The sequence below is a fragment of the Thermobia domestica genome, chromosome 10, assembly GCF_964235325.1.
Source record: "Thermobia domestica chromosome 10, izTheDome1.hap1.1, whole genome shotgun sequence".
Taxonomy (NCBI): Eukaryota; Metazoa; Arthropoda; class Insecta; order Zygentoma; family Lepismatidae; genus Thermobia; species Thermobia domestica.
In genome coordinates this window covers 189,741,660-189,767,920 of record NC_137463.1, presented here as the reverse complement: position 1 = coordinate 189,767,920, position 26,261 = coordinate 189,741,660, and the positions used below count along the sequence as shown (strand labels likewise).

The following is a 26,261-nucleotide window of genomic DNA, read 5'->3' as shown; positions in this document are numbered from 1 at the left end:
TGATTGATTTCATCTAAATCCACACTGATAATCTCCAATAATTTTATCCGCGTATGAGATTAATCTTGTTAATAAGTGTTTGAGAGGATTTTATGCAATGTTGACACAAAAGAAATGCCTCAATAAGCATTACAATCCGCTTTGTTGCCTTTCTTGTGAATTGGAACAATGATTCATTTTTTCCACTCTTGTGGGAATTCCTCCTTGTTCCAGATAAGGAGAATGAGTGTGTATCTTGTTCCACAATTTTGCCCTCTAGCTAAAATAAATTCATCCGGAATTTCTCTACACCCAGAGAGTTGTGTTTCTTTAATTTCTTTATAGCAGTTTCTACTTCTGTTCGACCAGGCTCTGATATTTATGGTTCTGCTGTGCACTTCACTTTCCCCATGAACATTAGTTTTTGGCTACGTGTTAAGCAAATCATCAAAGAAATATTTCCATCTATTCAAGATGCTATCTGTATCAGTAAGAATTGTTCCGTCGTCTCTCTTTAATATGTACGCACTAGGTTGATACCCTTTCTTAAATTCGTTGACGCCCTTAAACATGTCTCGAGTTTTTTTTTTTTCTTCTACTATTATCTTCAAGTTTATTAATTTAAGCTTTCAAAAAATCGCGTTTCTTTTCTAAACACATTGGAAGTTTCTCGTCTGATGTCAACGAAATTTAGTGTAGTTATATCGTTCAGAGTTTGTAGCCAACGCAGTTTCGCTTATTTTTCCTTCCCCATTAGCTTGGTGCATTCCCGGTCGAACCATGATTTGATCATACGTATTTACGCTTGCTCCTATTTTTCTCTTGCTAAAATTTAATGTTATTCCTCATTTGAACCCAAGTATCCTCAACATTAGTGCTCTCAAAATCTTCTAAAAACGAGAATCTATTTCACTTCATTCCAGTGACGACGCCAGCTTTAATTTCGTAGGGGGGCAACGGAGAGGCAGATATTTTTTTTTGGGGGGGGGGCAGTTATTCTTCATGCCAAAAATAATAGTTTTATTATGTTTGACTTACATTACAGTATAACGTGTATTTCGTTGTTGTTCTCATATTGTATAATTATAAATTAAACTTATTTCAAGTAAAATTTGTATCTAACAAATAAGGTAACGTCTGCACATGAAATATTTTTCAGTACAACTTATGACAGCTTAAACATAAATTAATGAATTTTGCGTATGCTACAAGTAACACATTTCTCTTTATTATATGTAGTAATATGTTATATATATATATATATATATATATATATATATATATATATATATATATATATATATATATATATATATATAATATGTAACTAGGGGCTGCTGAAAAACTAGTAGTCCAACCGAGAAGAAGTGTAGGTAGAACGATGAAATTGTATAGTTTTGAAGAACATATCTCTGTATATACAAATACAAATTTTCATATTAATAATGAAATTCTTATTGAGTTTTCAGACCTGTCTGAAGTGATTATGTGTGCCCAACCAGCGAACTTTAAGAACATCGAGATCACAGCTCTCATAAAGAGGTAAACTCATGAGGAAATCAGTGAAACACTATGGAACTCTCCTCCATTATACACAATTAGAGATACAAGGGCTCGGATAAAAAACTCGGTTTTTTCTACTTCGCTTTTTTTCTGGGAAATTTTGGACTTTTTTCAGAATTTTGCTTTAAATTGATAAAGCAGACTTTGTTTCGCTTCTCTACAGCACAAGAACTCATTTGAATAGTGGTTGATGTAAATAATAATATAGAACTTCTAAAATAAACCATGAATTTCGAAAAGATTTTTCTAAAATTCTTAACATATTTACATTATGAATTCCAAAGGATTAACCAATATATATATAATATTTTTTTCAACTTTTTATACACATAAATAAGTACTTTTCTTTTAAAAAAGATACACAAATAACTAGCAAAATTATAGCTATTTAGTATTTTTACTTCAAAATACCACACACCCTCTTGTTGAAACAAAAAATAAAACATGAGAGAAATACATTTACATGATAATCTTAAAACCTGCACATCAAGAACCTGGTTTCGAGTGGTTCTGTACATTCTTGAAATTTTTAAGTTTTAACTTTCATATACATTGTATGAATATTTCGAACAAATTTTTCATTCATTGATCACATACGTAATAATGTTACCACCTATCAGGTGCAAAATAGGTAAAATTCCGAATTCTATAATGCACTGACTGTTCCTTAAGCTTGTTCAGAATCGGGAAAGTACCAAATTTTGTGTTAATGGATCATATGCGTTCATCTGATATGATCGTGCGGTTTCCTAGACTTATAACCACCATCACGGTTTACCCGTCCTAAAGGTTTCTGAATTTTTTAACGACAGGAATTCAACATATCATTACAAACCTTTAAAAAAGCTATGGAATACATTTAAGAAGAATGGAAACAATCAATCAATGTTCCAATTCACAAGAAAGGCGCCAAAACTGAATGTAATAATTATCGAGGCATTTCTCTTAACATTCTATTAATAAGATTGATTCTATACGCAGATGAAATTATTGGAGATTATCAGTGTGGATTTAGGGAAATCGATCAACTATCGACCAGATATTTACTATTCGATAAATACTCGAAAAGAAATGGGAATATATTACCCAGTACATCAGCTGTTTATTGATTTTAAAAAGGTTTACGACTCGGATAGGAGGGAAGTATTGTACAATTCTTACAGAATTTGGAATACGGAAAAAGCTAGTTAGATAAATTAAAATGTGTTTAAATGAATCCCAGAGTAAAGTTCGAGCAGAAAAATTCTTGTCCATGAGCTCCCACATCGAGAATGACCTGAAACAAGGAGATGGGTTATCGCCATTTGACAGATATACTGACAAACGTACGCTCTGACCGATATATTGAAAAACAAAAGTTTAACTTATGTGGTAGAAGCTAGAGTAGGCCTCCTAATCTCAAGGAAATGAAACACAGATGACTAAAAAGAAATGATGTAGAAAAGAAAAAAAAATGTCAATAACTCAGAAGTTAAAATAAAGTTAAATATATTCTACAGCTGCCCTCAAATACTACGTACTTTATGTTTACTTTAATTCATAAAACATGTGTTCCATCCATCATGATGGTAAATTCCAGAGCGAAATATAGCATTTAGGTCATGAAATGTTATTTAACTTTAGAGTATACTATAAGAAAGCTGTTTAAATAGAAAAATCATGAAAATGAAAAAAGCCAAAATTTCCAAAATTCTCGTTTTTTCCCCAAAAAGCCGGCTTTTTATGTGCAAAAAACCATCGATTCAAAAAAGCCGGCTTCTTTGCATCTCTATACACAATGGTGAAGAAATGAGTGGTACAGGATTTAAAAGTGGTGATTTCTAACACATGATGCTTTATATCCAGGATGACTAAAAGCAGTGACTGTCCCCGAAATCATGGATGCAATTCGTGATATTATTCTTGAAAACTGCAAAATTTCAGCACAATCTTTTGATTGTGTGTCAAAGATTGTGGGCATTTTTGTGGAACGTGTCGGTAGCATAATTCATAATGACTTGGGCATGCGCAACGGAGTCGTACTCATAGACTACCTGCCCAAGCGTCAGACATTTAATGCAAAGTCTCAGCATTACTCACAAAACAAAGAAAAATTGAAAATACAACGCCGCAGAAAATGAAAAGAAAAAATTTTGTTACTTCAGGAGAATACACCTTTTCATCAAACACTACAAGCACAACTGACCTTGCATGATCTAGGATTTCAATGTCTAGATCATCCTCATTCCCCAGATTTAGCTCTGTCTAACTATTACTGATTTCGCAAACTCAAGTAAGATTTGAAAGGATGTCATTTTAGATTTCTAAGGATGATGCTACGAACAATGGTGCGAGGAAGTCTCCAGATTTTTTGAACTGGTCTGCAAAAACTGGAGCACTGTACAAGGAAGTGTATTGAACCTCGGCGAAAGTATATAGAATAACTAAAATTTTACCATTTCACGTACGAATTTTCTAGCAGTTCCTCGTACATTTCTACTTACGTTACATCAGTGCTTTGAAGCAAAGTAACTAAGGGAGCACTAATTACTAACTAAAGATCAACACTCTGACAATACGTTTCATTGAGACAAATCAATTTAATTCCCTATCTTTATTATTATTTGCAGTAAGAAAAAACACAACTCTTTTTATCTCCTTCTTAAATTAACTTCTGGTACTCGCAAATTAAGCTGTTATAAGAACATTCTATGAATATTGAATGCTGTGAATAATGTTTCAGAAAAAAATACAGAACCTTTAAATAAAACAAAATGTGTAACTGAAAACTTCAAACGTGGATCAATACACACGAGTTATTTAATGTATTTAATATAATTAACGGTTTTACCTTCCTTCTGTTTCTAACAGAAGTTCATCCAATACGTAGAAAACAAGTCGACCAACTCTATTATTGTTATTTGCTAGGCACAATGAAAAGTTCTGTTTTCAGTTGAATCGGACCTACAATGTAACCTATTCTCACTGTTGGAAACTAACAATCATAAGAAAGAACTATAACTAAAATTTACCGCGAAATTAGAGAACAGAAACATACGTGCATGCTCAAAGAAGAAAGCTTGAGGACTAATCTGCCACCTAGTAAGTGTATAGATAATATAATTTGACAATGAGATTGGTTATAGTACTGACGTATAAAATAACCTATGTAGAATATTCGAAGATCGTAGAAGTCTGGGGGGGGGGGAGGGGCAGTCCGGGTTGCAGTCAGGGCAGTAGTAACCACTAGGGGGCGCTCGCCCCCCCTCTGGCGGCGTCAATGCTTCATTCCATTATTTCCCCCTCGCTCGGTTCTACTCATTTTTTTTTTTTTTTTTTTTTTTAACTAAACCTCTCCAGTTCTAGAGGTTAAATATTATCTTTATTGAACGATAATCTTTCTTTAAACGAGCGAACATCAATTATGCTAGACTGTCTTCTATTTACTAAAATGTGATCAATTTGACTGTGTTCTTCCATCTGGTGAGGTTCATGTGAATTTATGAAAATCGCGATGTGGAAATTTTGTACATTCATGGTAAGGTAAGGTTTTTGGATGTTCCAAAGTTCACGAAATTAACGCCGTTGTCATTACTTTTCTTATGCAGACTTTCTTTCCCCATAACCGGTTTGAAAACATCTTGTCGCCCTACTTTTGCATTGAAATCCTCTAATAGAATTTTCATATGATATTCCTGGACTTGGTCAAATACCCGTGATACTTCTTAAAAAGTGTCTTTTATATCGTCATCCTTATCGTCTGTTGGGGCATGTACATTTAAAACAATATTGTAAATTTCCCTCATATTATTAGTATTCAATATAAATACAATTCAAAATTTAATAACGATTTTATTTTATTTTTATTTTTATTTTTTTCCTCTCTCTATTTTCTGTGGATAATGTAAAACAGTCATAACTTGGAATAATAAAACAATCAGCAAACATTTCAAAATTCTCTTTAGCAGACGATTCCTCATTCTTCATTCTGTGTAATTTTATGTAACTTATGTAACCTAATTGTTCTGTAACTGTTGACAAATTATTAAATAAGTCGAAAATTCCATTTTCCTTGCACTTTCCTCAATCCTTACACGTGTGTATTTTGGATGTTTTCCGTATTTTCGACGGCAATCTTTCTTCTTTGGATTGTATAAAAACGTCCCAGGATCCAGAAGAGAGAAGAAGTACACGAGGAGCGAGTGTGAGCAACAGCAAAAGAAATCTACTCCAACTTCCACGCCGATTTGGTACAGAGGCTAAAACATGGAAACGACCAGTCGACGTCCAGGAACTGAGGTACGGAACACGCATCCGAAGTCCTAAACGCCCTAACAAGCTTCCTTTTCTTTCTTCCCAAACCAAGATCCACAACTTTTTAAATATTTGTTCTTATTTATTTCAACTCATATGCCCTACAAACTAAAAACGCTCGTCTTCTCAATTACCTTACAATTCTACCAGTGAGCTATATTTCCCAAATTGACGATTATTGTTTCTTTTCTTTCTCCAAAACGACGACGAAAGCATTCCAACCGAATGCAAAAGCGTAAGAATGTCATACCACCGACCCTTAAGAATAATAAAAGAAAGTCTATCATTAACAAATTCAGCCCGTTTAATTGCTGATATTAAAAGAATCGAAATTAAAATGTTATTTGTGAGGTCACATACAGATTAAAATTACAAAAGTTTACAATTATTACTGGAAATTAATGCTTCCACCCATTTCGAACATTTTAAAAGCAGATAGTTTCTAATGTATCGAAATTTCATTTGTTATCGATAGTATGAAACGTTACAAATATTTCTACGGTAAATTTCCATAACTGGTTTCCAAGTGGATCTGTATACCAACCAAACGTAGTTTTGTCAAGTTTAACAAAAAGTCCAAAATACGCCTCTTGGAAACAGCTCTTATTTGTAAAAGAATACATAATGATCGCTTTTGGCTGTTGCAATGGGCTGTCCAATCAGCTTGATAAAAATTCAGCTTAGCATAACAACAAAAGTTGCTTCTCTTATATAATAAAAAAAAAGAAAAAAAAGAAAAAAGAAAAAGAAAAAGCTTGGTGTGGTGAGTGTAGAGGGCGCCAAATTCTACTTCGTCCCGGGCGCCGAAATCTCTAGCTACGGCTCTGTGCATTAACTACCTCAAAAAAACTTATATGTAACAAGCCATAGACAAGGAAATGAAAATAGCATATAACAAATTCATAGCAAATACAGAGGATATATTGCAAATTGACATCTCTCAGCTGTGGACTTTTATTAAAAACATGATCCAACACCTTACTTGTAACACGCTGTAGCAATAACCAAGAACCAATGAATAATTTGGAAATTGCATTTGCTTTGAGTATCTAAACAATTTACTGAGAATTATTTCATTACAAGCTCAAGAATTTCAAAAACAATGGTAAAATAATATAAAAATATATCACTAGTTACTGCATTTTGTGATTATCTTATATGTGTAATGGTATTTTGGTCCTTTCTAAATAATCAGAAAATGTACGGTACGTACCATGTTCGAATGATAAATGGATCAATTCTTTGCAACATTCTCAGTAAGATCACTAGAACTCAAATGCATAAACCTTAAATGTAAGTAATAACTTTTCCTATGCATTAAAATATGCTTCTTAACAAACATTTGCTACTTCTTTTCAAACAGTCTGTAATAACGAAGATGGTGTGAATAGTAGTAGTAGTAATAGGAACCAATCCTATGGGGAACTGGAGGATGCTGGAAATTGAATCGATAGAAATCAAAAAGACAATAGGAAGATTAAAAGGAAAAGGAATGATAAGATGGTATTCAAAATTATACATTAATGGGATGAAAAGAACAGTTTTCACCTTCCCTTCATATTATATTTGACCTTGTTATGACATCTTGTAAATTTTCCAGTAATAGAAAATAAAAGTTCGTCATATTTCTAAATGAAAAAGATACTCAAAATTATACACATATATCGATATTGAGTGCTTCTAAAAAGGCATCTGAACCTATTCTCTACAAATGTATTGACAATTCGTCCCAGGTAGGTCGACAGTGATAATTTCGGAGCAAACACACTAGATCAAAGAGGTGAAGCCAATATTATTTATGTACATTATACGAAAGAATTCGATAGAGTATATAAGCAGCAACTTATTATTAATAGAGCAACTTCGTCCATTTAATTTGTTTGCTCAGTTATGAGCAATATTTGAAGGACCAAATGCAGTTTGTCGTATAAAAGATTCAAATCAACGTTCCATAAGGGTCAAATTTAGGACCTTTACAATTTATAATACTTGTAGTAAACATTTTTTCTGAGTGAATAAAAAATTCCCATAAATTGTTATATGCTGATAAGCTTAAGCTACTTAAATGAATAAATCAATAAATGGCTCTAATAAACTTCAACACGACATGAATGCAGTAATCAAAAATAACCTGCTAGAGTAATCAATACAAAGTAACCTAATACAAAAGTATATAGAAATTGCACTGGCTTTTTATGTTTGTAAAACTCATGATTTTTCATTACAAGAGTCATTTCATAAATAATGCACACTAATCAATACTAATACAAAAGTAACCTACTAGATGTAATCATTAAGACGAGGATCATTTCGTAAATAATGCATACTATGGCAACACTGCAAAGTGGATGACAAAATAGAGTTAAACATTTCGTCAGTTGAAGCTGAGGTCTTAGGGCAGCAGGACGTGTGCTTGCTGGCTCTCTAGTGCACACAGGGTGGCTGTGACAAGTGTTGAAAATGGAAGCTAAAGCTGTCACGGGTAACTTGTCTATTGAAGGTCGGAGATCGTACATAGAGATTGAAACTTTACGTGGCAAAACGCCACAGAAATTCACAATGCCTTACGTGAAGTTTGTGTTGAGAAAACAGTGAACTGTAGTACAGCTTGTTGTTGGGCTACTCGTTCCGCTGTGGTCATGTGTGCATAAAGGATGATGCAAGACCAGGAAGGCCGAAATCATCAACCGATGAAAGAAGTGTGTAACTTACGGCAGATGCAGTTGAACAAAATCGCCATGTGATATATGAAAAACTTTCTGACATCACAAGGACTCCATCTGCGTCAGTATACCGAATTTTGACAAGTGATTTACAGAAGAGAAACATTTCTGTTCGATGGATCTCCCACTTCTTGATTGCTGAACATAAGCAGACACGTAAAAAGCTCCGCAAATACGGTTGTGAAATGTTACCTCATGCTCCCTACAGTTCGGACATGAGTCCATCAGACTACGACCTGTTTCATAGCCTTCTATATGGTATATAGAAGACTGTGCCTGTTCTCAAAGATGAAACAACATATGCGCAGACGTCGTTTTCCATGTCTGGAAGAGCTCTCTGCAGCCGTTACCCGAACCATTCGATAGCTTCATAAAGATGGCGTCTTTGATGAAATACAGAAGCTATCCGGAAGTTAGGATTCCGTCATTTCCACGCAGGGAGATTATATTGAAGACCTGTAAAGAGAACCTCTCCAAACAATAAACATGTAAGTCACAAAAAAATTAGTGTGCATTATTTATGAAATGACTCTTGTAATGAAAAATCATGAGTTTTACAAACATAAAAAGCCAGTGCAATTTCTATATACAGTGGATGAAATTGATCGACCTATTGTAAGAACTACAAATTATTTAGGTGAAATATACGATTCGGAATTTACATTTGTGACGCACATTGATAGTACAATAAATGAAACGAACAAAAATCTTGGATTTATCCTAAGAATTAGTGGAGAGTTTAGTAAACAGATACTCTTTAAACACAGTATCAAACCAATGTTTGCTCCAAACTTGAATATATAACACTTGTGAGGAACCCCAGACACCCCAGACACTAAATGTTTTAAAGGCACATTATTTAAAAGATACTTCAGAGAAAAAGAAACGTTATTCACTACATAGAAATTTCAAAACTATGAACATTAAGCAAAGAACATTACATGAAGTGATATTCCTGTACAAAATACTTAATTGTAAACTGGACTGTACTGAAATGATTTTTTACTGTTAAATAATAGTACCAATTGTAAAAGATGGAATAGAAAAGTATTTTTGTTTTATTTATTGTAAAAAAAGCACGGACGAAATATGTTAAGCAATTTACTAGCATGGAGAATGAATGCAACCCTACAACAGACTCTTAAGAAAGGCATGTAATACAGATGTTTATGGTATTTCTTTACAAGTTTAAAAGTGAAATCGAAAATACATCATGCAAAGTGATCACTATATTTAGATAAAAATTTGTTGTGTTCTATTTCAATAAATAAATATGGGAAAACACAATATGTTATGGTTAAAATATCCCGTAAGTCATAAATCGTTGTCTCTTAAGTGTGTTTTCCTAAAGCCATTTTGAACAAATTTTAGTAGATTTTCAGATTTTGAGTTATGCAATGGCAAAATAAAAATAAATCAATAGTGATAATCTTTTATGTGTAATAGTATTTTGGTTATTTCTGAATGATCAGTAAATTTACCATGTTCAAATGATAAATTGATTAATTTTGATTAAGAATGTGTTAAGATATCGACGTTTCTTTAAGAGATGTGAGATATTATTCATAAAAATAACTAAGTATATATATATATATATATGAATTTTTTGAATTATTTTGAATTACAAGAATTTTGCAATATACTCAATACGATCAACTAGAATTAATGTTTATAAGCAATAAGTGTAGGTAATATTTATTATTACTTTTTTTTTCCTGTTCACTACTGCATGCACCTTAACACTTTTCTCTTCACAGCAATAATTAGAATCTGGATTATATTGAGAGTTGGCGGTTCAAAGCAAGTGGAAACGTGTAAATTTAATGTTCCCAAGCCAATTCTAACATATTTAGTTGCATATTTAAAGTATCTTTAAATTAAGGTAGTTCCAAATTCTTTGAAATAAGACATCTACTTATAAACTGTCATATTATTCATAGCATTTAATTTCGTTTCATATTACAAATCATTAAAAAACTTCTTTAAATGTATCAAGCAAAAATAATTTATAAATATGTGATTTAAAAAAAAAAATAAACTGACGTATCGTTAAATTTCCTCATTTGGTAAAGCAAATTTCCATATCTAAAATTCAGTCAGTTGAATGCTTTGTTACTGACAGAAAAATGATTTGAACTCTATTCTTTGGGGCTTCGATCAGTGGAATATTGATCAAAGGAACAACAAACTTCTTTAGAGTCATTAGTAATATGTTGAAGTTGGGAGATTACGTTCATATTGGATTAATTTTAAATAACAATGTTTGTATTTACATTTAAAATTGCTTATTTTAGAGCCTGCTATTTGAGGTCACCCTCCATGATACCTCTCTCTCTCTCTCTCTTTTCGTGTAATCACTTTTTCATTCCTTGGTTGCACGCTATTGATCATATTATGCTTTCGATTGTGTGTGTTATTACTGTAATTCTACTGAAATTATTCACTTTTACATTTCATAAGGAACTTATATGAACATGAAATAAAAGTAAGGGTAGGAATGGCGAAAGAAGCCTTTAGGAGGAAGAAAGTACTATTTTGTGGAATCTTGAATGAAGAGTTGAGAAAAAAACTCAAAATGTTTCGTGTGTAGTATTGTACTGTATGAGTCAGAAACATGGAAATTACGCAAATATGGTGAGAATTGACAGGAAGCTTTCGAAATGTGGGTGTGGAGAGGAATGGAGCGAATTAGCTGGGTCGAACGGAAAACGAATGAAAGGGTGTTAGAAATGGTAGCAGGTCGCAGGAAAGAGAGGGAGGGAGCGTAGGATACTTATAATTAATGGACGATATTAAAACAGAAAAGTCATATGTGAAGACGAAGAGGTTAGCGGAAAACCGTGGAGCATGGAAACTTCTCACTTGTAGCAAGTGACCAATAATGGCAGAATACCTAATCATGATGATGATACATTTCATGATCTCATTTGCACTCTACCTAATATTTCAAGAATGATATTAATAAGGGAAAATGTTTATCAATTACATTCAAATTTTCATTCAAAACTTATGCAACTTTCGCAACGATAACGTTATATTATCTGTACCTATACGTATTTAATTTAGCACAATTCTGGCAATAAATGCTTTATAAATTTACAATAACCAAAAAATCCAATGTCTCGGCGCGTTTTTGCAAGTAGTAAAATAAGTAGCATACCTGTGGTCCTGTGGTGTGGTCACATTGCACGATTCACTTCCCGATCTCCCTCCGAACGGTTTTCTGTTTGTTGCTTCTACACTTTCCTAACTGTCGTGGCGGCATGCATTGTATACGTACCAATTTCGCGGTACGAGAAACCATCTTCCCATAGGCCAAACATGCAGCCTCGTTCAAACGTTGTCGTCTGTTTATATTGCGCTCGTTGACGTCGACAAGGCATAATAACACTTGCCCACATGCTTCCTGTTCGCCTGTCCACGTTTCACTACCTGAGTATTGTATAAACTGCCTCCAAATGCTACTACGCCATATGCCGAACTAAGCGTGCTGATGGGACCATGGTTGCACTATTCTTATGAAATTGTAGTTGTTTGTGTGTCATACTTCGCCATAAAAGTCTTGTAAGTTTCGACACATTCCTTTTTCGTATTTTCACGAACAACAGTTTTATTTTTTCAAACCCCTAATTGTAATTTGACAAATTAGTAACTATGTATGATATTAATTACACTAGTCAACAACATTTTTGTCACTAGGAATGTGAATAGTCGAGTGTGCTGAACTCGAAAATAAATAAAATCATAAAAATTTAAGTAATTTGCAGTCGAAATACATGCAAGGAATTCTGATCCATGCCCCTGAAGCCACAAACTCTTTCCAGGAAATGAGTGATGTCTGGCAACATTGCCGTTGAATAATGCCCAAACACGTTGAATCGCGTTGTGATTATTGGCATCAATGTCGCAGCATTGTGAGTTCTGATAGTGTGGGAAATGATTGCATGTTTTTCTAGGTTCGTTTTTTTCTAGAGAGGCGGGGTCATTCAGAAGAAAAAATGCTTGTGTAAATAGTCCTAATTCTTTTTGTTTTATCAGTGGAGAGGTAACTCTGAAATCGCCAAAATGACAATTGATCCCCTTTGTAAAAAGTGCTACAAAGTTTATTTCAAGTGTAAGTTTGGCAGCCAAGACAAGAAATGGGACTCCATATATGCTGTTTGACATGTGTTAGACTCCTGACAAACTGATTAAAATGTTCACGACATATTCCGTTCGCTGTTTTCATGATCTAGTGGGCACCGACGAATCATACAACAGAATGTTATTTTTGTCTAACAAAAATAACTAGAATCACATCGGAAACACAAAGAAGAGAATGCAATATCCTAATGTACCATCTGCTATGAGACGAATATGCCACACTAAGGAATTGTTGGTACTAGTGCCTCCAGAAAATGTGACAGTGAATGAAAATGAATCAAGTAACGAGCACGAAGATGATGCAGTATGTGGAGGAGCTACTCGTTCCGACCCAACATTTGAAGTTCTCTGTGCATCAAAGAATCACACATTTTGACATAAAATAATCCCAACGACTTTGTTCACGATTTAAATTTCTCTGCGCAGCAGTCTGAGCTTTTAACGTCGGTATTGAAAGGATGGAATCTTTTTTCTCGAGAAGCGAAAGTGAATGTTTTTCCTAACCGCCATGCTGGTTTTTCCGAATATTTCTCGAAGAAAGGTGATACTGTTTTCTGTAACGACATAGAAACCGTTATGGAGACTCTTGGTCGTGCAGTTTAAATGAGTATCTGTTCACAGATTCCAGTAAAGTTAGTCTCAAAACAGTACTGCTCCATAATGGGAACAAAGTTCCTTCTGTTCCGATTCATCATACAGGTAACGTTAAGGAAACTTACGAGACTTTTAAACTGCTTCTCATACTTATCCAATATATATGTGGAGATCTAAAGATAATTGCAATTCTGCTTGGCATGCAGCTGGGGTACTCAAAAGTACTGCTGCTTCCTATGCGGGTGACAAAAAACCTATTGTGTGTGTGGGGAGAAGGACTGGCCTTCTCGCAATGAATAGCAGCGAGAAAAAAATGTGATGAATAGAGACAGGATGTTAGGCAAAGTGCCTATTCTTTAATATTAAAGATACGATAAAAAATAACGTTTTAAAGTTTATAGGGGTTTATAGTTTCAATTTAAGCCAATTTTATCTTGCCTATTTCGCCCATTTATGCCTAAATAATTGCATTAGTGCCTAATGTTGCCTATTCTATGCATTTTCTTTAAAATAAGACTCTATTAGGGAAAAATTTATAATTTAGTATTTCAAGAAAGGATTCCGCCTCTTCCGAGAAATATAAGTGTTGTTTGTAGTGATAAGATGTTGTAAAACTTTGGACTGTTATCTGTACTGACGAAGTGCTATAAAACTTTGGACTGCTGTGTGTAATGATAAGTATATAAAATTTGGATTGTAATGTGTAGTGATAAAGTGCTGTAGAGAATGTATTTACCAAATAGACAGGGAATATATATGTCAAGCTTCGTTTTTATATATACAGTAAACTATATTAAAAAAGAGATATGTTTATATATTCTCTGCACATTATCTATCGCTTGAATTTATATTTTAATTGTATTGAGTATTTATCTTCATTATTTCGAGTTACATTTTAGTGCCTATATTAAAAATTTTAAATGCTTATTTGCCTGCCTATTTCCCAAGTTTTTAATGCCTAAACATCTGGTCTTTAGTGATGAACATTCCTCTTGTTGATCTTAAAATTATGTATTCACCTCCACTGCACATTAAGTAGAGTCTTATCAAAGACTTTGTGAAAGCTATGGACAAACCATCATGTGGATTCATATATATGCGACAGAAGATCCCAAAAATTAGTGATGCTAAAATAAAGGAAGACCCCAAATTAAGGAATTAATGAATGATGAAACTTTCGTTGACTTGTTGAATGATGTTCAACAAAAGGCACGGATGTCGTTTGTTAGTATTTGCAAGAACCTTTTTAGGCAACCATGAGGCAAAGAATATCGTGATATTGTACGTGAACTCATGAAAACCTACCACCGTATGCAATGTAATATGTCACTTAAATTGCATTTTCTGAACAATTATTTGAACTTCTTCTCAAGTAACCTTGGCGCTATTAGTGACAAATATGGCAAAAGCTTGCATTAGAATATTTCTCAAATGGAAAAACGTTATAAAAGCAAGTGCAGTGCAGCAATGTTTTCCGACTACTGCTGGACATTACGAACAGACGTTGCTGAGGCAAAGTTTCGTAGGAAATCGGAAAGAAAACATTTTTAGGTATGATTCTTAACTTTAATTTACTCCTACATTGCTCAATGCTTTGACATGAATTGTTTAATTTAATTTTGCAGTTTAACCTCCTGTTCAGCACCTAGGCTACATGGAATGGGTCTTCTACACGTGAGTTCTGAAAGACGCGGTTTAGTAGTATTAAAAAAATACATGGTCCGAACGGGGATCGAATCTGCAACCTCCAGCAGTAAGTCTACTAACCAAAAGCGTCACCGCTTCCCTTTTGATTCCTTTGTATACTAATACCGATTTTTCAACATTTTACCTTAGGAACTATTGTGAGACCATATCGTAATGAAAATACATATAATTATATGTATTTATGTAAGCTGCAATACACATACACACACACTCACACACACATATACACACATACAAATCACATGTGAACTCAGGCCGATGAGGAAATTGTGCAATTAGATTATCTTCAGAAACAGTTCGTTTTGATCTTGTAACAGATTTTTAAAATATATATATATACCTATGTTATCGTTGAAATTCTGAACCAGTGTGCTCCGAACAGGATTACCACATTTTGAAATAAAAACAAGGACATCTGTGACAGGGTTACTATATCTCATAAAATAAAACAAGAACAACTGACAAAAAAGTATAAATATTTTCTTATCAATTAAATTACTTTTTCTTTACTGCTTTACATAACTTGAAACAATTTAAACAAACATCACTTTCCGCTATACACATCCACTGACGTTATTCCTAGGATGTTTTTATCTGTCTCTTTTCTGCGTAGATTTAGCTGACGAGCGCTTCCGAGCTATATTCGACAATCACACATTTCCTCTGTAATCGAAACACGGAAAGATCGAAATTAAACTATTTATTCCAGTTTTCCATTTTTCTCAAATTGACAGAAAACCTGGACTACTTTATTGTGAAGAAATTCACCTGGATGTTTATTTTACTCTTAGGAAAAAAGACATGTTGAGGTAGAAGGGGATGTCTGGGAATCCTAAATTAAAGATAATTAATCATCTCGATGGTGTATGGCTAGGAGCTCTACCTCAGATCAAGTCATATATTGATATTTGACTTGTAAGGCCATGGATTTTCTGAAGGCATTCTCATTTGTTCCCATTTCACACTTTATTTCATGACAATTTACTTGTATTTATCTTTTTAATGTACAAAAGCATACGGTATATAAGACATAAAACGTATCTGACCCGAATGTATATTTTAATCGTAATAATAAACTATTTAAAAGTTACATTTTTCTTTACAGATCAGTCAACATTTTAAAATGTCTGCTAAAATGTAAATAAATAAATAAAAATAAAATAATAAAATAAAAAAATTAAAGAGTATTAGTTTCTGTAATTCATAAAAGTGATTTTAGGATTTAGGATTTAGATTTCTGGGTTTTCGGCATCTGGACATTTAGCCCGTCACGTATGAGGGATGATGTCCCTCGGCGAGCACACTCCAGGGAAAGGGAAGAAAGAAAGGATTGGGAAAGGAAGGAAGTGGCCTGGGACCTAAAGTTACGTACCACTCCAGCATTTGCCTGGTGTGAATGAGTAAAACCCAGGAAAACCTAATTCAGGATGGCTGGCTTGAAAAAGCTTTTTACACTTTTTCGACCGTGACCCCACCGGGAATCGAACCTGGGACCGCTCGACTACGCTACGCGGGACTACAAAAGTGATTTTCTCAGAAATAAGACATTGAAAATGTAGGAGTAAATGAAAATTAAATATACTCGTATATAAATCCAATGTGAACGCTTAATAAGTTCAATACATTCAGAACTTAAAACACGACAACAGTACTGTAACAGATTATTATAATTTCTCTTAGATTAAATTCCTGAAGGGCAACCTTTAATATTACCGTAACTAATCATTCATTTGCTTCTCGGCCATGGTTCGGAACTGCGGATCGTTAAGAGCCGTGGGTGATTCGAAAAAATAACTTGAGTTGGATTACCTGGATTTTTACACATACAACGTAATACAAACATGGAACATCTTCAATCACATAAACAAAAAACATGTTACTTGAGAGATGAATATTTATTGGCAATTCAAGTCAGAATGTATGAGATCACAACACACGGTAGTTGCTACAGAACACATAGAACACCAAAAATAATATGATGAAAAATAATAAAAATATATATTTCTCAATTTTCTTTAAAATGCTCTTTTTAATGTGTTACACCAAAATAAGTTCACGATTTCACTTTCCACATTTTTTCCACACTTTTCATACTACGAAAGGAAGAAGAGGGGGTAGCAGCTCTCACGTAGTTATCTTGTTGGTAGTAATATAGAAATCAACACAGATAACGATTCACCACAATGTATAACGTTTCTTGAAATAATCCCTACTTTTTTTTAAATAATAATAATAATAATAATAATAATAATAATAATAATAATAATAATAATAATAATAATAATAATAATAATAATAATAATAATAATAAAATTCAAAACTTGTAATATAAGACTAAAGTTTTATACATTGCATCACAGTTTAATATATCTTTATATGCTCATTCTGTATTATACTTGAAAGAGTCAACGTGATTCGTGCGATGAGGTTTTGGAGCGCATTGATAGTATAGTTATTTCCCATAATCTAGCTTATGGGTCTGGATAGCCTTGTTCTCCCAACCAGGATAGTCCCGAAAGGTTGACAACAGTTTAGTTTAAATGATCAAAGTAATTAAATGAAATTGGGTACTCAGAACACACGGAAATTATGCTTCAAATAAAATATTTAGTCCTGGTAACTTTGATTTTGTTATTAAGTAACTGCGTTTCGTAAGATGATTACTTGCCATAGTTTATTATACACTAAAATGTATCCAAGTTACTATTTAGAAAGCTTAGAAAATCACTAAATATTTATAGATAACATATACAATGTTTCATTTAAAATAATTCTACTTGGCAATATTACTGAATGGTGCCCATTCATTTCTGGAACACCTGGTGCAATGAACAAATAGGACTGCAATGAAGATTCTTTTACTACCACACGAATTCTGTTGACCACAACAAACTAAAAGTATTTGATTTCTCACGAATGTTCACTAACACACGAAAAGAGTTTTCAGTATTACAGGTAAAAAATGAAATGCATTAATTTATTTATGTCTTTTGAACACAGAAAGAAAATAAAATGTATTAAAATGAATTTTCCTTAAGTCGTCTTGTATAGTTAGAGACAAAAGTACATATTGAACCGGGGAGCAGTTACAGTATCAAATACTATTAATTATAAAAAGTGTCATATAAAAAAATACCATAGAAATTTTAAAACTAAGAGAAAACCTGAAATTAATACAAATTTTCGTTTATTAATTGTTTAATATTAATAAGCTAAAAAAAAAAAACTGATTAGCTCTCGTGTTGCAACGTTATAATTGACTGAAATACAATTTACTCAATGATGAACAAACGGTCGAATATAGTAGCTAATTTGTATCACAGTATCTTTGAAAGAATTAGACTACTAAAAACAAAATCTTATTTCTCATTGGGTTTCGTTACTTTAAATCTAAAACTAATAATAACCACAAACAGAAAGAATTAACTTCAATGCTGCCATGTTACATCTATCGAAAGGATTTGATATAATCATACTGTAAATGTAAGCTTAACACAGTCTCTTCAGGTTGAAGAATTAATTAATTCTCGAAGATAATAACGCTATAAAATACTGAATGACATTGTAATAAAAAATAACCTTAAAACGACTAAAAGGATCAAAATTCCTGAACAGGGATTAAAGCAATTAGCGAAAGAGAAAGATTAAAGCAATTAGCGAAATTGAAATTATTAGTAGGCTAAGAAACATATGGTAATTTAGTAATACAATGCAACTGTGGTCATCTCGAAGTAACAAACCGTAGATGATGATGATGATAAAATTCCGAAGTTGAAAAGTAAGTGAACATAATGGTAACTTACTTTGAAGCAACATTCTTCAGCCACTCTTTACGAGCTTCTACTGTGTCCTTCTGATGCACATTCTGAAGATGTCTAATGAGTGTAAATTTGCGCGAAAATATGGTTGGAGTCGTGCACAGAGGGCACTGCATTTTAAACTTATGAACAACACGATGTTGAATAAGAGATCCCCTATGACTGAAACTTTTACCACATTCAGGACATGCGTATTTATTTTCTGTTGCGTCGAGAACGTTGGTGTCTTGCAATTGTTCTTGTAAGCCAAATGATTCATAAAAGTTAGGATCATCCAACGGTAGAAAATCAGGATGAAGACCACTACCTGCAATATACAAGGAAGAGATATTTTATAACCTTTTATCAACATTCAGAAGCAAATTTGAAAGTGAAATACAAATAGGTCGGGTTTTACATGAGGAAGTGAAAGCTGACTTCAAAATTTGTCAATATTTCTCAAATAAGGGAAACAACAAAAATTAAATAATTGATTTGGTTTTATGACAGGACGTAGAGTTTAAAAGTGTTATTCTAACCTACATTAGGATCAAAGTACATAACTTCTCAGTGATAAAAAGAGTAGTTGGAAAATACTGACCACTTTGGTTAATAAAATGTTAAAAATGTTTTCCAAGTACTTAGCCACTTGCTGGAGAAACAAAATTTTATGTTCTATTTGTTTCCCATTTACTCTGGAAACACAAACAAGTTGCAAGTGCAATCTTCTCTTCAATGACGCACTTTGTAGTTATTTCCAAGCAGTAATTCGTACAACTCCTGGTGTAACTTCTAACAAACTGATAATGTAAAGATAGCAAATGTTTATATCACGAATTCTAGTTAAGCAAGTATGTATGTGTACACACACTCGAATAAATAACTATTTTCCATCTCAAAATACGTTTGGCAACATTGCATGCACCCAACATTAAAAACTACAGAAGATTCGGCAAGATAGGGACGTATTGGCTGTGGCTTTATATATATTTATCTTGCAGCTAGGCTATATACAACGAGCTGTGTGTGCCTCTTGTACCCCTTCCTGTCTGCCCTGGGATATTTGCAATATTTTTTTCATGTTTTATATTAGATTTAGCATATTATGTCATGAAAGAACCAGCTTCTTCAAGTGGTTATATAATATGTTAATGAATGATAGGAAGTAATAATACTACTCTTTTCTTGTATGATTGAAGAGGTGGATGCTTTCGAGTTTCGTATTTTGATAATTCTGAATGCAATCCTCGTTGAAAACTTTGATATGCCTTCCTGCTCCAAATTTTCTACCTTTCTTATTTACATAAGATGAATAATGATTAGAGACCGGATGTTTAGGCATTAAAAACCTGGAAACTAGGCAGGCAAATAGGCACTTAAAATTGAAAAAAAATAGGCTGTAAAATAGGCACTAAAATGTAACTCGAAATAATGAAGATTAATACTCAATACAATTAAAAAATAAATTCAAATCATAGATAACGTTCAAAGAACATAGAAACCATTTTGCTAATATCTTCTTTTACTATATTATATATATATATATATATATATATATAAACGAAGCTTGACATGTATTCTATGCATATTTGTTAAATACATTCTCTACAGTACTTTATCACCACACATAACAGGTCAAATTTTATACACTTATCAGTACATACAACAGTCCAAAGTTTTACAGCACTTTGTCAGTATATATAGCAGTACAAAATTTTACGGCATCTTATCACTAGAAACAACACTTATATTTCTCGGAAGAGGCAGAATCCTTTCTAGAAATACTAAATTATATATTTTACCCAGGAAAATGCATCGAATAGGCAACATTAGGCACTAAAGCAATTATTTAGGCAGAAATGGGCGAAATAGGCAAAATAGGCAAAATAAAACTGGCTTAAATTCAAACTGTAACCCTCCATATAAACTTTAAAGCGTTATTTTTCATCATATTTTTAATATTAAAGAATAGGCATTTTGCCTAACATCCGGTCTCTAATAATGATATTAACCAAAGTTAGGTTATTAACAATTAGTTAATCAACCGGAAAGTATGTTATTTCCTTTTCACTATGTCCAAGAAAAGAACATACACATAGAGAGAAAATCGACCCTTAAAAGCTTCCATTCTATTTGCCAGAGAGTGATCGGTCGTAAATAAATGACTGCGGTTCTCACTTTGGAAATGGAAGACTCATATTGGAGTGAAGGCGATAGATCATTTTTGGATCAAACTACAAATGTGTGGACTAAATAGATAAATAATATTCATTGGAATATGATGGCCTGAGGGTTTTAAACTTACAATTTAATTGAAAAGATTAACTCTATGTATAGGAGATATATTTCATGGTAACATGGTAGGAACAGGAAAGACGAAACACAAACGCAACGCCTACAATATAAATAGAGAAGTATTTTCAGAACAGAAAACTAGTCTACGCTCTCATCATGTGTAGAGCACAATTATCTATGTGCGTTCGCTACGGAGCACGATAGGTCAGTGGTAAAGCGCATACCTCTCGTGGGTGGGGTAACTGGTTCAATCGCCGGCCAAGTAAGTTTGTGGTGCACAATATGGTGTTTTCTGTGGGGTTTCTCGCCGTACGCCAGTTTCCCCTCACATTGTTATTCCATCAATTAGTCCATCATCATTCACTTACCTAAATCATCCGTTTCCCTTAGCTTAAAGGGCATGACCGTGAGACGTTAAACTGAGATTTCATTTGTCTTTGCCACACACACACACGCCCATATATATAATTTATATATAGAGAGAGGCGTCCAAAAATGTACTCACTGTTTGTAATTAAATAATTTCTTAAAAAAAAAAAACTCATTAATCTAATGCGTAATGTGCTATTAAATTTGTCGTGGTACGCTGAGCTGGCAATTTATGTCCCGCATTCGCGAGTGGTTAGTGGTGGAATGAGCCAATCATATTATCCAGTGCAGTAGAAGACAGTCGAGTAGCAACATCGACTGAGATTCGCTTATTGTTTGTTGAGCGCATGAGTTTAACGTCCCTTTCAGTAGCGAGGCTATATGAGACGGTACGTACTGATTAACGTGGAATCCGAAGCACAAGAGTTCCCGCCGGGAATCGAATCCCGGTCTCCCACGCCAAAGGCGTTTCGCTAACCGCTTAGCCACGAAGGAGCTCTGAAATGGTACTAGAAGTATAAGCAGGGTTGAAAAAAAGTGTTTTTTTAAAAGAACAAAACATGTGTTTAAAATATGAAAAAGATGTTCAAAAGGCTTTAAACATGTTTTAAAACACACACGAAAAAAAAAAAAAAAAACATGTTTCAAACATTTTGAACAGTTTAAAACATGATTTTAAACATATATTTCAAAATCGTGTAGTAACTTATTTGTTAAGATTTCTTGCTCTTTACTAGCGATCAGTGATGTTATTCTAATTCTTTAACAACCGGTTCTGTATATATACATAACTAACTAACTAACTCACTCTATGGCTTATGGAACCCGGAGGTTCAATGCCGCGTTCACAAAAGCTCTCCACTGACTTCTATCCTTAGCTAACTGCATCCAGTTTCTACTTTGTATTCCAATCTCTAGATTGCCTTCTTCTATCTACTAAAACGTGATCAATTTGATTATGTGTTTTTCCGTCTGGTGATGTCCAAGTGTATTTATGAACGTCGCGATGTGGGAATTTTGTACTCTTCACGATTAGGTTTTTGGATCTTGCAAAATTCACGAGTCTAACACCGTTGTCATTACTTTCCTTATGCAGACTTTCGTTCCCTATAATCGGTTTGAAAATATCCTTTCGTCCTACCTTCGCATTGAAATCCCCTAATAGAAATTTCATATGGTATTGCGTGAGTTGGTCAAATATCCGTCCCACTTCTTCGTAAAAACTGTCTTTTATATCATCATTCTTATCTTCAGTTACTGCATGTAAAACAATAATATCACACCACCGTCCCTTGAAAGTAATAAAAGAAAGTCTGTCAGTAACAAATTCAACTCGTTTAATTGCTGGTAATATTCGTTTGTGAACGAAAAACCCTGTTCCTAACTGGTGATTTTATTTCCTTCCCCGTAAAAGAACGTAAAATTTCCGGAATTCACAGATCCATTTCCTTCCCACCTAACTTCCTGAACTCCTGCTAGGTCCATCCTGTATTTCTCTAACTCAGTCGTTACGGATTTTAACGCAGGCGTATATCCAGTAACCCCCTATAAAGACTTCTAATATTCCATGTTCCAAATCTCATGTCCATTTTCTTTTGCTGAGGTCGTACCAAGTTATCAGTCCTTGTCCGAGGCTTTTGTGAATATTATATAATTAATATCATTAATATATCATAGAACATTTCAATATAGATTAGTAATTCTGAACTTTTTTCATATCACGACCCCGTTTTATTACACCCTCTTACCAGTAACTCTCCTATTTTCTTGGTTGTAATAAGCTTCTTAGGTAGATTTTAAAATCTACCTACTATGGAGATTTCAAACAATCTATCAATATACATGGTGAAATAAAAGTCCTCACTACATTTGTTTGTTGTTAACGGGTTGAGGGAGAATGGTGAAACTTGAAAGTGGTCTGACACATCAGATGGTGCTATCAAGCATCTTGGCGGCCATCTTTGATTGCAATTCGAAATTTCAAATGCAAAGGGAGTCATTTTACATATTTGAAGGTTAGAATTTTACCAGAAATACGCTTGTGCGGTTATTTTAGCCCTAAGACAAGTCATTTCAAAGTTACTGTTTCTGAGTTTCCTAGTTATGTCCTTAAGGGCAAAACTCACGTTTCGTGAGGCGGGTGAGACTTTAGTTGCAAAATTTGATTACTATTTCAGAACACTAATGCTAATGAAATTATTTTAAAATAATAAATTTTCGAAAAGTAATATTTGGAGCACACTTCGCGTTGTGTTAACTTTAGAATATTTTCTGCAAGCCTATGTAATTGGTCCCTTTTTTCAAGTCAATAATTTATTGAAGAAAAGTAATGTTTGAGGCGTTCAGAGCACAATGGATCCAAGTCCATTTTCAATAAGGTTCAGCTTTACTCAGGAAATGAATTCTATTTCAAAACGTAATATCTTCGCAGTCAAGAGTCTGAAATAAATGTAACTAAAACCACGTAAAATGGCAGAGGATAGTTTCATATGACAGACGCTAAACAGGGGCATCAGTGGCGCAGGAGGGCAGCCGCCCCCAACCCACCCTGAATCTCAGATTTCGGGGACAGTAACGCAGTTTTAGAAACCTTTTGATAAGCAAAGTACAACAGAACAAGTTTGAGGTCCTTACACCGAATAAATACGGAGGGAATATAGATGATCAAAACTGGAACGTTGCTTAGGCCCAATTTTCTAGAATATTAAGCAGGCCCGAAACTCGGAAGTGGATTCGCCTTTGAAATCCTAGGCCAAAAAATAAACAAGAGAGCAATTTAGGCCTATAGTTCTTTACGGTCAATAGAAAAGGTGATCAAAGTCCGTATTTATTCGGTATAAGGAATTCAATTTTTTTCTGTGGATTTTGCTCAGCAAAGGGTTTCTAAATCTGCATCACTGCTCCCAACATCTGAAATTGAAGCTAGGGGGCGGATGACCTCTAAATGGACGCCCTTCTCTAGCGGTAATCATATAAAACTCTAGATTGCACCTTGTCGTGTAGTTTCTTCTTTCTTTCTTTTCGGATTTTTCTTTCTCTAAAGATGTATGTATAAAGACTGAGAACCAACATGTAGTCTCGGTTCAAACGAGCAGAAAAGTCTGCTGCGGCCCTGCAGCGGGCAAAAATTGGATTACGGGGACTGCTGACTCGCGGCGAGTCCGCGCAGGTGTAGCGGGTCGGCAAACCGTTGCTAGCAGAGTCACACGACAGACTTTCCCGCGCCCGTAGAAATGGAAATCGAAGAACTGGATGTAGAACTAAACATTAACGAAATACAAAATTATTCCGAGATATGGTATTTAAAGTGTGAAAAATATCGAGACAGAAATAAAAAGCGAGAGGCATGGAACAAGATGTGTGAGACCGTAGGCCTATGTGAGAAATTTAATGAAAGAACAAAGAAGAAAAACAGCACTGATATGTATTATTATTACTTTTAAATGTGAGAATCTAATATGCATGTTGTGTTACTAGTGTCATAGTAACACCTTAAAACTACAGTCAAGATATCGTTAAGTCATAATTGTTTTGTTTTGTTTTTGTTTATCAATACCTTGTCTGTGGTTGTCCCTGACCTTCCCTTTCCTTTTTTCTCCCTTTTTCCTTTACTTATGAAGTAAAGGATATCGAAAATAAAAAATAAACATTCCCAATGATGAACCTCGTCGGTTTTGAATGCTCAAGGCATCGGCTGAGCGAATATATTATTATTATTATTATTATTATATTATTATTTCATGTGGTATTTACATTTGATTTTCGTTTAGCATCCCTTTTCAGCAGCGAGGCTATGAACATTTTATTGTGATATTAACAATAGACAACAAATAGTTTTGGAGAACGAGCTTCTATTGGTAATGCTGTTCCTTGATAAGATTTCTTATATCACTCACTCCGGAGAGAATGGACCATTTGTAACACATCATTATACTTTAGGTCGAGGTCACGTATTATATAGCCTCTGTGCTGAAAAGAGATGCTGAAGTCCAAAACAACCATCAATATAATAGCAGAACAGAAAAAAAAAACGTTATTCGGCTGACAATTTGTAGTCTATTGCTAATCTATTGAATTAAAAAAAATAGATTTAACACGAAAATTAGTTGAACATCAGGGTACTCATGAGGTTAAAAAAAAAACGTACTGGATGCGTACGAAAAATATTATTGGTTCTCGTATAATTGATAATATTGTGCACATCGTTGCTATTTTAGAAATACATAAAGAACAACTTAAAAAATTGCCATGAAACTCTACCTATGTAGCTTACAAAATAATCAGTCCATCCTTTTCTGTTTTCGTCTGCTGCATTGCCTCCTTGTGTGCTATACATATTGGGAATATTCTCAAATCCTTTTATAGTTATTCGTAAAATATTTGAACCACCTTTCCCCTGATGATCGCATTTCAATAAAAGTGTAATTACAAAACCCCATTAGATACCCTGTTTTTGGCATAAATTTTGAACTTCCCTATCCACTTAGACTGTAAATAAATAAATGGAAATTTCGATATTATATAAATAACCACCCTTCCTCTTTTAGCAGGGGAATATACGAAAGCCTTGAAACATGTTCTACTGTTTTATGTAAGAGTTCATATTTGGAATTCACATTTTTAAATTAAGAGACTCTCTCACACGACACTGTGTGAATAAATAAAGGGAAATGTTACAATTATTAAAAAAAAAAAAAAAAAAATCTTTTCCCACCTTAGAAGTGGACTGTTTGGAAACACTAAATCCAATATTTTACATTCGGAATTTCAAATCTCCAATTTAAGCAAATCCTCACGT

At 33.7% G+C, this 26,261-nt stretch overlaps 1 protein-coding gene across 4 annotated transcripts in view; it reads right to left on the bottom strand.

Annotated features, from left to right (window-relative positions):
• Nucleotides 1-26,261, bottom strand: part of LOC145662895 (uncharacterized) — a 246,747-nt gene that overhangs the window by 7,280 nt on the left and 213,206 nt on the right. The window contains exons 5-6 of one of the 4 annotated variants that reach the window (XM_081728877.1): nt 18,806-19,127; nt 15,638-15,665 (exon numbers count right to left, since the gene is read on the bottom strand). The exons of 1 other annotated variant lie outside the window; for it this stretch is intronic. In XM_081728877.1, coding sequence (XP_081585003.1) covers nt 15,653-15,665; nt 18,806-19,127 — 335 coding nt within the window. In that variant the 3' untranslated portion in view covers nt 15,638-15,652. Of the gene's footprint in view, nt 1-15,637; nt 15,666-18,801; nt 19,128-26,261 lie in introns of those variants that run through there. 2 more of the 4 variants (XM_081728879.1, XM_081728878.1) reach the window with 2 other exon arrangements.